This window comes from Lates calcarifer, linkage group LG2 (assembly GCF_001640805.2).
Source record: "Lates calcarifer isolate ASB-BC8 linkage group LG2, TLL_Latcal_v3, whole genome shotgun sequence".
NCBI classification, from domain to species: domain Eukaryota; kingdom Metazoa; phylum Chordata; class Actinopteri; family Centropomidae; genus Lates; species Lates calcarifer.
This window is the reverse complement of record NC_066834.1, coordinates 28929697-28944151: the sequence shown is the minus strand read 5'-3', so window position 1 is coordinate 28944151 and position 14455 is coordinate 28929697. Positions and strand designations below refer to the sequence as shown.

Here is a 14455-nt window from a genome sequence, read left to right as displayed (position 1 = left end):
GGTGCGTCATATGACTGCTGCTGCGGACCACGTGACGAGCGCCTGATTCCACACGGAAGTCCTGAATAAAAATATTTAAGAGGCATGTGAGAGCTGTTATTCAGGTGTCATCGGATCGTCAGGTAAAACTCAGAAACCTCGAACACTGTTTTAACTGAACATATTTACAGTAGAAGTAGAGGAGCGTCCTCTCACTGACAGTACTAAAACAACACTAATCATAAGAGGCTTTTTAAGGCAAACTTAAAAGGAAGGTAAATTAACAATGGTGATAAGACATTGAAGTTAACATATAGGCCACTAAGACATGAAAGACATACCATTATTACATATTTTGTTGATTTTTGGTAAATTCAACCCCTGCAGCACAGCAAACAGGTGTTTAAAAATGACCATTTCCTCAATTACATTTTATGTAATTAAATAAATAACTGCAACATGCAAATTTCTTTTTTTTTAAAGTCTCAGAACCTCATTAACCCAGCCAAAAAGCTGGTCAAAACTTGTTGTGAATTGTCTATTGATGATAAGTTCTCTTACTCCTCAAACCTTGAGGTTACCACGCAACAACCATGAGGTCCTCTCAGCAACTTGACTACAAGGCAGGGGAGGCTATAAAAAGGTATCCAAGCACTTCCAGTTAAAAATTTCCACTGTCTGAAATGTTTAGGCTGTTTTAAGCTCTGGAACAAAAATCCCAGTTTGACTGAAAAAAGCTGCAGGAAGGTTCAGCACTGACAGAGTCAATGTCTAAGAGACATCAGACGAAAACTTTACCTGCGACCTCATCACAAAGTCATTTGAAATATACAAAGCAACATCTGGATAAGCCACAGTCGTTTTAGAAACAAGTGTTGTGGACAGATGAAGTAGATGTTGAGGAGAATTTTCTTTGATTTGGAGAACAAAAGGAACAAAAAGTGTCTCTGTAAGTCAGTGTCAGTGTTACAGTGAGACTACAGGAACAGCATCAGACCCCTGAAGCTGAATTCAGCCAAAAGCTACTGTGACGTGAAAATGACTACAGTGTACCAGGCATATTAACACGATAGAGAGTATACATTATGATATATACAAAGCAGATTTATTTGTATAGCACATCATACATAAAATATTCAGATTTAATAGATTAAAGATGAAAACAGAAAACAAATGAATAAAATATATATCAATTAATTCTGTAAAAGGAGACCAAAGCACAAAACACAAGTCAGTAAAATAACTCTTCCTGAGAATGAAATTTGCTGGGATAGCAGCCTTAAATTTAAATTTTTATTTTTTTTAATATAAAACGATCGAGGCATGTTAGGTTGGAAATACTGACCTTGATTGAGCATAGCAGCCAGCTGCAGCTGTTATTTCATTAATTGCCAGTTTGTTTGAAAATTTGAGGGACATTTAAATATTAACTATGGCGGGCAGGTATTATTAATTAATTTTGTGGTCCTATCTTGTAAACAGCCCCTTAAGTGTCAATTATATTTTTTAAGAGTTTTACTGGTTTACCTTACATTGTTCTCACTAATAGGCTGAGGCCATGTCCTTGTTGTTTTTTTCAGGGAATTTGAGTATTTTAGCAACATAGGATGAGTTTATATACTCCAATTAAAAACACTTGGTGAATAACTTGGATCCATCATCCCTCTAAAAAGAGATAAGAAATAAAGTCCTGACCATGTATAAGAGTACTGGTTGGGTTCTGGGTATACATTATAAACTGTAGTCTGTTACTTAATGGGAACTTGGAGGCGACAGAACGCACAATTCAATAGATAATAGGTGGAGGTGGTGGGATCAATACCTCTCCCCTCCCCCCAGTGAGTTAATGTTCAGACAATAGCACAATAGCAAATAGACTTATTATGAGCCCAGTTGTTATTGTTGTTGTTTTTGCTTAATGTAGGTGTAATGCATATCAAATTATATAGCTTCGTGGATGCCATAAAAAGTATTATTTTTAGTGATAGGATCTTACTGTGATTGGTCGAACTTTTGGGCTTTTATTGTGAAGGTAGGTATGTGCGGCCACCGGAAAAAATAGGCGCCTAAGTCCAAAATAGTTGGGGGTGGAGTAGCAATAGAGTTCGTGCAGTGTGATAACATTGGCTTTAGATAAGAATTAACCTGTGGAAAAATTTAGCTAGCAGCCAAAACGTATACTGCAAGTTAAAATAGTGTCGGTTGTCGTCGACAAGACTGCTAGCGCTGGCTCAGTATCTTTAGTAGCATCTCTGTGCCGCTGTTCACAACAACGACCGAGGTAAAAAAAAAAAATAATAATAACCTAAAACCAAAACAATTACCTGTCGTAATTTCCACGCTTGTCTTTGAAGTCAAGACAGTCTGATTGTGCTCACGTATAGGCGAACTTACTTAACCAGAATTTATAAAAAACAAAACGAAACGCTTTGTTTTAACATTAGCTACGCGTATATACGGATTGTAAGACTACACAAAATGTTACCATTTCCGGTACAAGCTTTCCATAATAAATATGCCCCAGTGAGAGCTAACGTGCGGTGAAAGCAGGGGCGAAAGGTACACGATAATGTTGCTTTCTTAAACTCTTTATTTACGCCAAATGTGTTCAAATTCACATAAAAATACAGAAGAGTGTTCATACAGGAAACACCAAGGAGATTATATTTGGAAAGAAAATTTTTATGGTTGTGTGAGGCGGGCCCGACGCAGCTGATTCAAACAGCAGAGATTGGCTCCCGGGTTCATCTGTTTTCCTTTTCTGTGCAGCAGCATGGATGCTGAACTTAGCCCTCACAGTCCAGACGGAGACACTGACATGCCAGACCAGAACCCCAAAAGTCAGAGGAGCCTGAGGAGCCTTCATTTGCTCGCCACCAGGTTTGTCAAGTTACTACAAGAAGCTGAAGGAGGAGTGCTGGACCTCAAAGAAGTAAGTGAACACTAACCCTGTCACTGAGGATGTTCTGTCATGTTGAGAAAAAGATTAGTTTTTAAAACCAGTGTCACTGATGACCGCCAGGTCAGCTGTTTCTTACGCTCAGTCAACCTCGAAAGGAACAAAGCCTGATGTTGTAAAATTATAAATGTATCCATCCCAATATTCTAATGGGATGATGCTGAGGAGGCTCTGGTGGATAAAGTTTTTGTGTGTGTTCTTTCAGGCTGTCAGGGTCCTGGCTGTTGGACAGAAAAGGCGAATCTACGACATCACAAATGTGCTGGAGGGCATTGGTCTGATCGTGAAAATATCAAAGAACATTGTAAAGTGGATGTAAGTTTTTAACCTTCACCTGTGTGCATGTGTTTGGGTATGCATGTGTGTCAAGAGTGTAGAAATATGTTTTACAATATAAGCTTTTTCTAATTAAGAGGTCCAACGCCAGGGGACAATACAGTCCAGTTAACCCTCAGACTGACACAGTTAAAGTCTGAGCTGGAGGACCTGGAGCAGAAGGAAGTTATGTTGGACCAGCAGAGAGTCTGGGTTGAACAGAGCATCAGGAACACAACAGAAGACTGCAGCAAATATCCTTTTTGTGCCTGTTTGAACTTGAGCACAACATTTTTGTACTCCCAGAAACTCCCTGCTTTAACAGTCATTTTTAAGCTGAGAGGAGATGTTTGACAGCATTGTGAGCAGAGTTTATCAGATTTAATGCAGGTTATTCCTTTATGGCACAAATAGTGTATTATATTGCTAACAGATGTGTTGTCTTTGACAGAAAAAATGTATTTATTATTATTGTGAACCTCTGTCACACAGCAACAAGCTCTTATAACTAGCAAATATGTCAAGTTGAACCTTTACTCAGATCAACTCTGACCTACGTGAATCATGAAGATATCTGCAACTGCTTCAGCGGTAATGTATCATCACTCTCTTGTTGTTTAACGATTACTGTTGTGTACATTTTTGTGTCAGGATAACTCTGATGCGGTTGAAAATCCAAGTAGATGGGCAGTGAGCCAAAGCCGGTGCTGTCTGCTTTTTTATTGTGGATATATTTCTTATTCCACAGAGGAAACCTTTGAGGCAGTAAAGTGAAATACACATCCTAGCCTTACTTTCTGAAGAATCTGAAAGCAAAAATCTCCTGAGCAAGTTTCTTCCTCCCTCATCTTTGCTGCTATTGAGTTGCATTGATTGAGGTGTCTGTAGGAAAACTCAGCAATTCAAGATTAAAAAATAACCGTGTATATCAACTTTTTAAACATTCACTGAGTCCACATATGAGGTGATCCAAGACTATTATTTCATGTTGATTTCCCTTAGTTAGGTTTAAACTAACCAGCAGAATTGAGAAATGTGTTACAGCTGATGTTTTAGAGATTCAGGATCATGACTATCACACAACTCGACAAACACTGGTGTATAAAATCATGATGGTGCTTGCATCACCACACCAGGTGAAATTGTTTGTTCAGTGCAGAGGTGAAAAGAACAGCTAGCATTTTGTTTGACATAAAATATTGTAAAGACTAAGTTAAATTATTGTTATTTGACTTTTCAGTGTCTCATGTCTCTTCAGGTCACACACTCTTGGCAGTACGAGCGCCATCAGGCACACAGTTAGATGTTCCCATTCCCAAAGCTGTAAGTGCTGCATCACTGGAACCTACTGTACTGTCTTCTTTTTTCTGCCTTTAATTCAGATGGGATAACTTAGTGTGAACATGTATCTTCCTTCAGGTCCAGAGCAGCCCAGCAAAGTACCAGATCTATCTGAAAAGCATCAGTGGACCCATAGATGTCCTCCTTCTTAACAAAAACTCTGCCAGCTCTGTTCCTGTCGTACTGCCAGTCCCACCGCCTGAAGAAATGTTACGGAACGCCAAGTTGGCCATGTCCACTTCAGGTGCAACAGAAAGCAGCACTGCACCTTGTCAGACTTCAGCTGATACCAGGCATTGCACTAAATCAAGACAGACAGCCATAGAGGACATGCAGCCTCCTCCTGCGTTGTCATTTATAAAACCTGGGCCTAACAGAACCGTTGCACCTAAATGTGAGTATTTTAGTTTGTGCAGTTTCTCAAGTGTGTTTTATGTTAGTAAGCCACTGAGAGAGAAAATTAACACTCAGTTTTAGTTTGAACTCCTTGCCATATTGATCCAAAGTCTAGTTCAGAGAGAATATGACTTTGCCTACAACCTCGGGGGCATGAGGAACAAAGCAGCATCACAGATTTTTTCACATCATGTTTTCTATGGAGGAAAACAAAGAACTGCTGCAACCTGAATCAGTTAATTAGGCAGTATATAAAATGATTGTTGCAATGCAATTTACTACAGTAAATCAAAAAACTTGACTCATTTCATTTCATTTACAACACTGATCAGGTCAGTACTTGATCAACATTACTGTTGTTTTTTTCCCCTGTCAGTTTATTGGCCAAGTATGTTTGTGCAGGATTTTGACTCTGGTTTCAAGTGGCTCTCAATCGACTTACACACAGTACCAGTAATAATGTCCAGGGAGATGCACATGGACGTACAACAAAAACAAGGACAACAAAGCTGAGCAAAGATAAATATATGACTATTATGTGCATGCAAGTAGGAAAGAAAAGATGCATAGATACTGTAGAACAACAAAAATGGACATAACTTTCAACATGTATATACAAGTCAGGCAGCTTTTAGCTTTGCTAGTGGTCCTTATCTGAACTGAGGAGGGATTCACATAATTGTCAAGGTCGTCCTTCACTAGCTGATGAAATCAATTCATCAGTTCTATATCACAGGGGTTACTGGCTCTGTGGTCTTTCACTGTCATTATTTCCTTCACATTACTTTTAAATCTTTTTCCAGTGAGAGATTTATCAAAGGAACTGAAGGAACTACTAGACCCATCCAAAGGTAGTTCCCCTGCTGTTGTTGTTGATGATGATGATGATGTGTCTCTAAAATATTTATGTTCATTAAAATGTTCAGTTAATTTGACTGTATAATAGTATATGACCAAGTCCTCTTTCATTTTCGTAGAAATAACGAATACAGATATAATCACCAAGCTCATGGCCTCTGAGGGTAAGTCTGCTATTTTCTGACTTCTTCTCTATATTGGTATTTGTAGCAGATCTGTATTGATCTCACTTCTGCTCCTCAGTCTTTTCTCCACTTCTCCATCTATCGGCGCCACCATCTGAACAGGACTACTTCTATAATCTGGATGACAGTGAAGGCCTCTGTGACCTCTTTGACGTCCCTGTGCTCAATGTTTGACAGTGAACTTCTGTGCTAGGACTTCAGAAGTAAAAACATTTTCTTTGGAAATGTACATAGTACTCTGTTTTTAAATAGTTATTTGATTATAATAAACAATTGATTTCAAATATTGAGTCCACGTCATTCATATACTGTGAAGCAAAAATATTAGAAACACCTTGCAATAAAACACAGTTCAATGCAACACCACAAATTACAGCCTCAGAGTTGAATCAAGACCTCTTCCACAGTGTCAGAGATGATAAATGACAGCATGGAGTAGATTACAATACACCTGAGTTTAAATTCTGTTCCCTCCTCTTTCGCTCTAGTGCTGTTTTATCAGTGTTGGTGTAAAAATATGAAAGATATCACTCACAGTCAGCTTACACTGTTGCACAACAGGACTAAGACTGCAGCCATGCTAGCAGCTGTGGGGCTGTATTTTCTTAAGCAGGTATAATGTTTAACACTCCCCATCACATTTCATTAAAGATCACAAATGTCCACCTCATGATGGCACTAGAGGAAAAGTCAGGGGATCACCAAAGTTATTACGGTGTCATCCTCTGGGAATCGTGAATGTTTGAGCACAATTTCACGGCAATCTAACCAGTATTTGCTGAGATATTTCAGTCTGAACCAAAGCGGTGAACCGACAGACTGACATTAGACTAACCTAGAGCCATACCCCAAGCATGGCTAAAAATACTGCTGACTCACAGAGCACCAAAACTGTTTTTGCTGCAAGTTGTCTATAATTTGTCTGGTATACACAAAAAAGATCAGTAGTGTCTTGCATACAGTATGTCTTGGCTATAAATGACATTAATATGCATGGATTCATTAAAAACCACAGTGTGAGTGTGTGAGCATGAACAGAGAGAAATGGTGCCAAATAATATTCACACATCAGTCAGTACATGCAAATATTGCAGTGTTGGGTCTGCTGCTGTTCCAGGCGATAAAAATCAGATGAAACTCCTGTGGAGAAATGTGAACAGGTTTTACAGACTTCCAAGAGGAATGAAATGACCCTTTTCTTTATTTTGTGTATCTGACTTTTTTTTTTGGTTTGTCCCTCTGTATTTCTGAGCACCTCATAAACATTTAATTAATGTTTTCTAAATAACATTTAGGATATAATGTACATTTGTATTATCTCGTGTATTTAGTGTGTTAGGAACATTCATCATATGTCTATATAGTGCGAATAAATGCTAAGTAGGGTGAGATAGAGCAATGTGCAACTTAACTTCCTCCTACCGCTATACGTTGCCATGGCAACCGACGCCGACTTGTGTTGCCATACCGACCTATGTTTGGTTTTTGCGAGAAATTCGAGGTTTGAGATTCAAGTGGACGTCTCTGGGTGGTAGCTACTGCTATAGCCTCTCTAAACGGTCGAAACATTGTCTCTCCGTTTTATTTGTGCTGAATGTACCATGGTGAGTATCATAGTTGGCCAACTAAAGGAAAGTGCTAACGTTAGCCACGTAGCAGCTAACACTCGGTTTGGTTTGTTGGGTTAGCTACCACAATAACGGCGATAGAGTAATACGCTTGGTTGCTGTAGGAAGCAGTTTTAACCTTCTGTCATGTTGACTCCTGTCCAGCCTCCCAAAAACAAAGGCGCAGGTAAAAAGCCTGCAAAGGCAAGGACGCCCACACTGATAGATGGCCTCACCAAGGAGGAGATGTCCAAGGAGCAGGTCAGAGCTGTCATGCGTTAACAAGTATGGAGTGATGCTTGCATGTTCACATCAAAGTGACCTGTTCTTTAAAAGGGTATCCCACCAAATTAGTATTGCGCTTCCATAGAGCTGGGGGACTCAATCAGAATCTGTGTACCAGATTTTAGTTTGTAGTATGGGTCAAGCTCTCAAAACACTCAATACTATCAGTGGCATCTTTTCATTAGAGCCTCTCTGCCTGCAGAAATGCCCGTCAAGCTCCAACCAACCAGTTAATACAGGTTTTTTTTTATTATAGATTGAGTGCATGCTCAGATTACCCCCGAAGACATCATCGAGGTTAATTTCTCAGACTCACCTCCAGAGCCACACAAGACGTTATATGATGTGTTTCACAGGCTGAGTAATTCCCTCTGTGAACAGTTACTTTGTGGAGTAACACAATAAAAAATGATGCAATAAGATACAGTATCTGGCTGTTACAGTAATTAAAAGCTACAGGACATGAACAATGTCTGGCTCAGATATGGCCACACTGAAATATTTTCTGTATATTTCAGCTTGAGGAGTACATTGTGCGCCTTCGAGAGGAGCTGGATAGAGAGAGGGAAGAGAGAAACTACTTTCAGCTGGAGAGAGACAAGATCCACACCTTCTGGGAGATCACAGACAGACAGCTAGAGGAGCTCAAGGCTGAACAGAAAAACCTAGACAAGGACATAGAGGAGGATGAGAGGCGCCACCAAGTCGAGATCAAGGTATGGGTAGTACACAGATATACTGTAGCTACACAGTGAAACTGCACCCACAGATCCACTGCCACGGGGCCCAGTGGATTTGTGCCCGATGGCCTGGTGGAGTTGGAGCATCTTGGACGTCCATTGGGAACACTCACCCAAGTTTTGGCACATTTTGCTGTGTATTGATAACCAGCAAGCAAAGATTATCATGGATTGATTTAACGGCTGAATTAATTTTTTGTCGCACATATGACTATTCTTTCATTCCACTAGGTGTATAAACAGAAGATGAAGCACCTCCTGTGTGAACACCAGAACACAATCTCTGAGCTGAAAGCAGATGGTTTAGTTTCCACTGAGAAGGTGCAGAAAGAGCAAGAAAAGTTAGAGACTGAGCTTCAGAAGGACCTGAGGGCCATCATGGTGGACATGCAGGAGCTCGACAATGAAGACCTCGTCAAAGAACTTCAACTGGTTTGTAGTACACGGCAAGTCTATTTTGTTTTCAGACCTTACAAGCTGTGGCTTTAATGTTTCTTTTTACTTTGACGTATTTCAACAAGTGAGCATCGATGCTTCAAACACCAGTTTGGTTGTTATCTCAACAGAAATATGATGAGGAATTGACTAAAACAAGGGACAACTTAGAGAAGAAAGTCATGGGTAAACAACTAATCTAAGTCTTGAGTTGAATTCAACACCGTGTGCTGCCAAAAACTAAATGGGAGCCATAATTTTGTGTTGCTGTTTTGGGTAGAAACTAAAGCCAAGTATGAGGAAAAGATGATTTTGCTGCCACAAGAGCTGGACAACATGAGGAAAAATGAGATCAGTGAGAGAGAAGATAACTGGAACAGCCACATCACTGGTCTTATAGAAGACCACAACAAAACTTTCAGAGACGCTAAAGAGCAAGTCAGTGTCATGCAACAGGATCTGGAAGTGAGCAAGTCACTCAAGGTAAAAGTGCACACATTCAACATCCTTGTCAAAATAAGTACAGTTAAATTTCAGTTGTTTTATTTAGGCCTGCATGTCATGATTATTTCCATTACTCATGAGTCTTCTGACTAATTGATATTTTTTTTGTCTAAAATGTAGAAGAATGCCCATCACAGTTTTCCAGAGCCCAAGATGATGTCTTTCATGTTTTATTGTCTTTTTTCAGAAACAAATTGAACAGACGAAGGTTAAACAGAAGCAGAAGGAAAGGGACCTGATCCCTGTTTTGCAGGACAACAAACATCTCACTGAGCTTCTCTTGAAAGTCCAAAGACAAATTGCTGAAAAAGAGAAAAAAATGAAATGCTGTGCAATGAAAAGGGTAAAGTTGGTCTCTGTGTTTGTGATTTTTTTTAGATTTAGTTTACCATTCCAGCTCATGCACTTACACAGTATGTGTTGCTACCAGTTCCCTAATGGGTTTTTTGCTTGGCACGTGTAACTGACATGTAGCATACTGTACATGGACACAGGGTTAAGTTGTGACACTGTGTTTAACAGGATACATCTGAAAAGTTCATAACAAAGGAGATGAATGATCTGAAATGCAATTATGAGGCACTGGGACAAAGATTCAGCAAGGTAACAGTGACGTGCACAGTGTCATGTTGCTCAAATGTTTGCTTGACTCATATGCACGATGGATGTGAGCCTAATGCCTTGGGTACTTGTGGGTATTTAGGTGAATGTTTTTGTATCTGTCTTTTTTGCATGTCAAACAGCTTCAGCTGGAGAGGGATGAGCTGTACAACACATTCTCTCAAAATATTGAGAAGGTGGAGCATAAAGCCAGTGTGAAGAGCATGATGCTGGAAAAAAAGCTGAGAGCCCTGACGGACAGCCTGGAGAAGACACAGGCTCAGCTCCACTCAGTGCTTTCTGCCTCTAACATGGACCAAACTGCCCTCAGTGTGGTCACCAACAGAATCGAGGTACTGTTGTATTCATGTTCTCCTCTGTAGTTATTCACGTTTTTGTTGCATGTTGCTGTGTTGATTGTACATGAAAGAGACATGTTTTTACTTGTAGGAAAATCTTGACTCCAGTTATAATTCCATCAAGAACTTAGAGAACAAAAAAGCTCAGATTTCCAAGGTTAGTGGTTCATTTACACATTTGTTTAACTAATGATGATGTTCAAACTATTTTTGTAGTGATATTCATACTTTGTGAAATGATTGTGTCCGACAGGCGCGTAAGGATTTGCTGCTGACTTACGAAGCAAAGCAAAGGACTCTTGGTGTCCCAGTGGAGGAGGTTTGTGCAAAGCCCTTTGAGAGCAGTCTTACTGGGAAAAGTCTGGGGCAGCACTTGGATCTTGGCTTTACCCTAAAATGAGAAGCAGTGAATACACTGACATTGAACTTAACCATTTGCAGCAAATCTCACTTTCTTTGCATCCTATTTAATTAGAATCTGACATGTTTTCTCATATTTTACTTCAACATAAATGTTGATGTTCAGCAACACAAAGAAATAAACATGGACTTTTTTTCTGTATGTCGTAATGATGGCTTTGCATCCTAAAAACAATGGTTGGGGAGTTTAGACTAAAATGATGCCTTTGATGATTCATGCTGCCCTCCAAAGGCAGAGAGAAGTAACTACAGAAGCAGTTTAGAAAAGAGAGTTTAAAGCTTGCAGGCCGACTGACAAACTGTGTAACAGATAAAAAGTTTGTAATGCCCCCGTTTTCCCTTTTTAGGCTAACCCTAACATCGTTGCCAAACAAAACCAAATCTTCCAAACCAAAAAAATAAATCTTCAGCTGTCTTGTCCATTTGACCTAGAATATATACAAGAAGATATAAGATAATAAGAAGATAAATGTTATTTGGATCTTTGTAGCTCATCAGTATCTCTGTTGCAATCATTTGACCCAGTATTATTAAGATTTATATTGCAATTGATATAACAAATGAATAGAGAATTAAATACATTTAAATTAGGATTTCAAAGAAGCGTTGCTAAAACCAAACCATGCGAATTCCACTGGAGTCAGAAGCGAGGAGGGTGTGGAAGTGTGTGTGTTTGTGCGTTTGATTTTAATAACTTGAAAATGCATTTCCTGAAGAAAATGCAGTGTGAATGCTGAAAGCTGAAAGGAGTAGCTGAAGCAATGCTTAAAATTAACAGAAAAAACAGCAAATGCAGAAACAAAACTTGGAAGCTGAAAGTTAAAAACAACAACTGAAGCATTCATTTGAATAGAAAAATTGAAATAAAAAAGTCGAATATTTTGAAAAGCATAGATAGATGAACAAAGCTGAATAAGCATAAATGTGAAAATGTTTAAAAAGTTCAACATTTTGTTAGTTGAGTGGTTTCTGTAGCAGAAAGTATGTAGGAGTAGTTACAACCAAAAAAGTTGGGGAAGCAGAATGAACAGCTAAATACAGAATCAAAAGTTGGAAGCTAAAATGTAAAGCTGAGCTGGGAGCTTAAGTGAATTAGAGAGCACAGACATGTTGTAGAATCAGCTTAATACACCGTCAAAGCTTTAAGGTGAGATACAATGGTATAAGACTGTAAGAAAGTAAGCGCTCTGCACCTCTCAAACTCCTCATATTGATTTGAAAAAAAGAAAAAAAAAAAACTGTAACTCCTATCGATGAAATCTAGTGACTACCAGTGCTGGGAGACTTTACTGAATGCATACATGTGTCCTTTGTGTAGATAAAGTGAAAAATGACTGCAGTGTCACAGTTTCAAACTGGCCTGGTTTGTGTCCTTTCTCTGAAACAGAGCCTCTCTAATACACACTCATAAACTCAAAAACGGTCAGAAATGAGCATTAAATATAAACTGCTGTCATTCTAAAACTGTTCAGTCAAGAGTCTAGTCAAAGAGTCTTAGGACCCATTTAAAGCTTAAATGAAGTCTCTAGCACAAAGCTATGCTGAAGTGGTTGAGTTTTCCAGAGGAGGAAATTTTAGAGGATTTGAATTTTCATCTGAATGGGAAAAATCTTCGACAAAAGGCTTCATATTTTAAAAAAATAGTAAAAAGGTGAACATAAGCACGCGTGTCCTTGAAGTGTTTAATGTTTTGACAGTTGCATGGTTGCAGACGAACAATAGCGTGAATACTGACTCAGCATAATCTTTAGTTTCTTCTCACTGTTCCTTGTTTATAAAGCACAATGGGACTTTCTGCTGGAATGTGAAGTGTCTTATGAAAATAGAGATAAGAAATTAAGACTGTGTCATTACTGCTTAATTAATTATAAGCCACTAACACCAACCTGCTCTTAAAATGTGGCTCATCGCAGAAGTTTCTTCTTCTCCAAAGCTTCATTCTCTCTTATATATACATATTTTAATAATATGACAAAGTATTTTTTTAGATATGTGCTATTTCATATAAGCTGAAATTGAAAAAAAAAATATCTTCATGTCATAACAGTAAATTAAAGCAAGGACCAACTCAGTATAGAGGGTAAATAGAGGTATTTATGCTTTCATATTTCTGGTGGGGACAAAAGTTGGACGCATACCAAGTATTCCAATCTGAACAGCTAGCTGAGTTTCCAGCAGAGAGAAGAGGAACGTATGGGGTGGATCCAGTTTCTCATTGAATATTCCTGTGGTGAATCGAGCCCTGCTGCACTGAGTGATCGCTGTTCCCTGTGGTATCAATAATACAGGAGGAAGTTATTGTCCCCGTGCAGGGCCACAGTATCATACAGCTAAAGCAAGTGGAGAGAGAGGAGGGTTGGGTGGTGGTGGGGGGGTCCTTTCACTCAGCCCTCTTGGGTTTCAAGGCCTGCAGACAGTGGTCTGACTCTGGGGAGCCTGCTGCTTTGCCCTTGCACAGGGCTCAATTGTAAAAGTCTGCCTGACTGAAGGATAACAGTGACAGCCTGCACAGTCCTGCTGACCGGGCCCCGATTGGTAAGACTACACCCCCCACCCCCCAACAAACTCAGAGTCACAAGATGAGTCTCAGCTGAGAGACAGCTCCATAGAGAATTAGTCTGTGGGAGACACTGGACAGTTAGAGAATGGGATAGATATCATGGGTGTGATTAACATGATCCAGATTTTCACCTTGTTTGAGCACCTAGCTGAGTGCTGTGACCTCCCTGCAGCCTCATGAAGGTCCAAAGTAATGAACTGGGAAAACAAAAACAACATACTGATATATTGGACATCCAAATATAAGTGGTGACCGAAAAGGCTGAGACATGTTTTCTGTTTTTCAGAGTTTATACCGAAGCATAGTCACACTGTACTTTTCTCTGTGCATTGTCATATAAAATAGACAACCATACTGTAGGGTGACAAGAAATTTCATGAAACTTGAAGCCAAGCAACAACCTAAACCCCAGAGACAAAAAGAGCAAATGCTTCGAACAGCTAAAGGAAGAGAGAGAGAGAGAGATAGAGGACAGTGGTGGGAGGGGTGCAGAGGGAGAGTGAAAGGCAGAGAAAGTCGGAGTGATGGTGAAACAGAGAGTGCCACTCAGAAAGAGGTCAGCTTCGAGTGTATTGACACCACTAAGTTAGAGATGCTGGCGAAGCCTTAAAGAGGATATTTCAAAACACACGAATGGATTGTAACTGTTGGTGAGTTCTGAAAATATGTTTTTCTGTCAAATCTTTATTATTGTGATTGATCATTTCTTTTTTTAGCATTTACCAAGAATAGTTTCAATAGCAACAGATGTATTCTTTTCTACTCTGTGTCAAACTTAAATCTCATTAAGAATCAGAACTTTGTATTTAACTGTCTATTCAAATGTCATATTCATTGCTTTCCTTTGAACACATGCCTACCTTTAATAGTTCAAAGTCTTACAGGTTTCCTAAGTTAATTACATTACTGATA

General features: G+C 39.3%; 2 protein-coding genes across 6 annotated transcripts; both read left to right on the top strand.

The window, feature by feature from the left end:
- The first annotated feature begins 31 nt into the window (after positions 1-31).
- On the top strand, positions 32-6317 carry LOC108877790 (transcription factor E2F4). Of its 5 annotated transcripts, none has more exons than XM_018667973.2 (10): positions 32-122; positions 2752-2911; positions 3144-3253; positions 3352-3507; positions 3801-3844; positions 4512-4576; positions 4673-4988; positions 5794-5841; positions 5968-6012; positions 6092-6317. In XM_018667973.2, exons 2-10 carry the CDS (start codon positions 2753-2755, stop codon positions 6205-6207), a joined length of 1059 nt encoding a protein of 352 aa, XP_018523489.1. In that variant the 5' UTR covers positions 32-122; position 2752; the 3' UTR covers positions 6208-6317. The 5 variants fall into 5 exon arrangements, with proteins under 5 accessions (XP_018523489.1, XP_018523486.1, XP_018523487.1 ...); XM_018667970.2 differs by having other exon boundaries at positions 2749-2911; XM_018667971.2 differs by lacking the exon at positions 32-122 and adding an exon at positions 2010-2260.
- Positions 6318-7476: 1159 nt separating this feature from the next.
- Positions 7477-11150, top strand: gas8 (growth arrest-specific 8). Its single transcript, XM_018667855.2, has 11 exons — positions 7477-7637; positions 7806-7901; positions 8444-8641; positions 8897-9097; positions 9232-9286; positions 9381-9583; positions 9792-9947; positions 10127-10207; positions 10348-10557; positions 10655-10720; positions 10817-11150. The coding sequence occupies exons 1-11, from the start codon at positions 7635-7637 to the stop codon at positions 10961-10963; spliced, it is 1416 nt and encodes a 471-aa protein (XP_018523371.1). The 5' UTR covers positions 7477-7634; the 3' UTR covers positions 10964-11150.
- Positions 11151-14455: the final 3305 nt, after the last annotated feature.

Bases quoted from the DNA above. Each gene is read 5' to 3' on its own strand.
- LOC108877790 (XM_018667973.2), top strand. From the start codon at position 2,753: ATGGATGCTGAACTTAGCCCTCACAGTCCAGACGGAGACACTGACATG. The intron at 3,254-3,351 runs GTAAGTTTTTAA...TTTCTAATTAAG, and splicing joins AAGAACATTGTAAAGTGGAT to AGGTCCAACGCCAGGGGACA. The intron at 4,989-5,793 runs GTGAGTATTTTA...ATCTTTTTCCAG, and splicing joins CAGAACCGTTGCACCTAAAT to TGAGAGATTTATCAAAGGAA.
- gas8 (XM_018667855.2), top strand. The intron at 9,098-9,231 runs GTTTGTAGTACA...TTATCTCAACAG, and splicing joins TCGTCAAAGAACTTCAACTG to AAATATGATGAGGAATTGAC. The intron at 9,584-9,791 runs GTAAAAGTGCAC...GTCTTTTTTCAG, and splicing joins AAGTGAGCAAGTCACTCAAG to AAACAAATTGAACAGACGAA.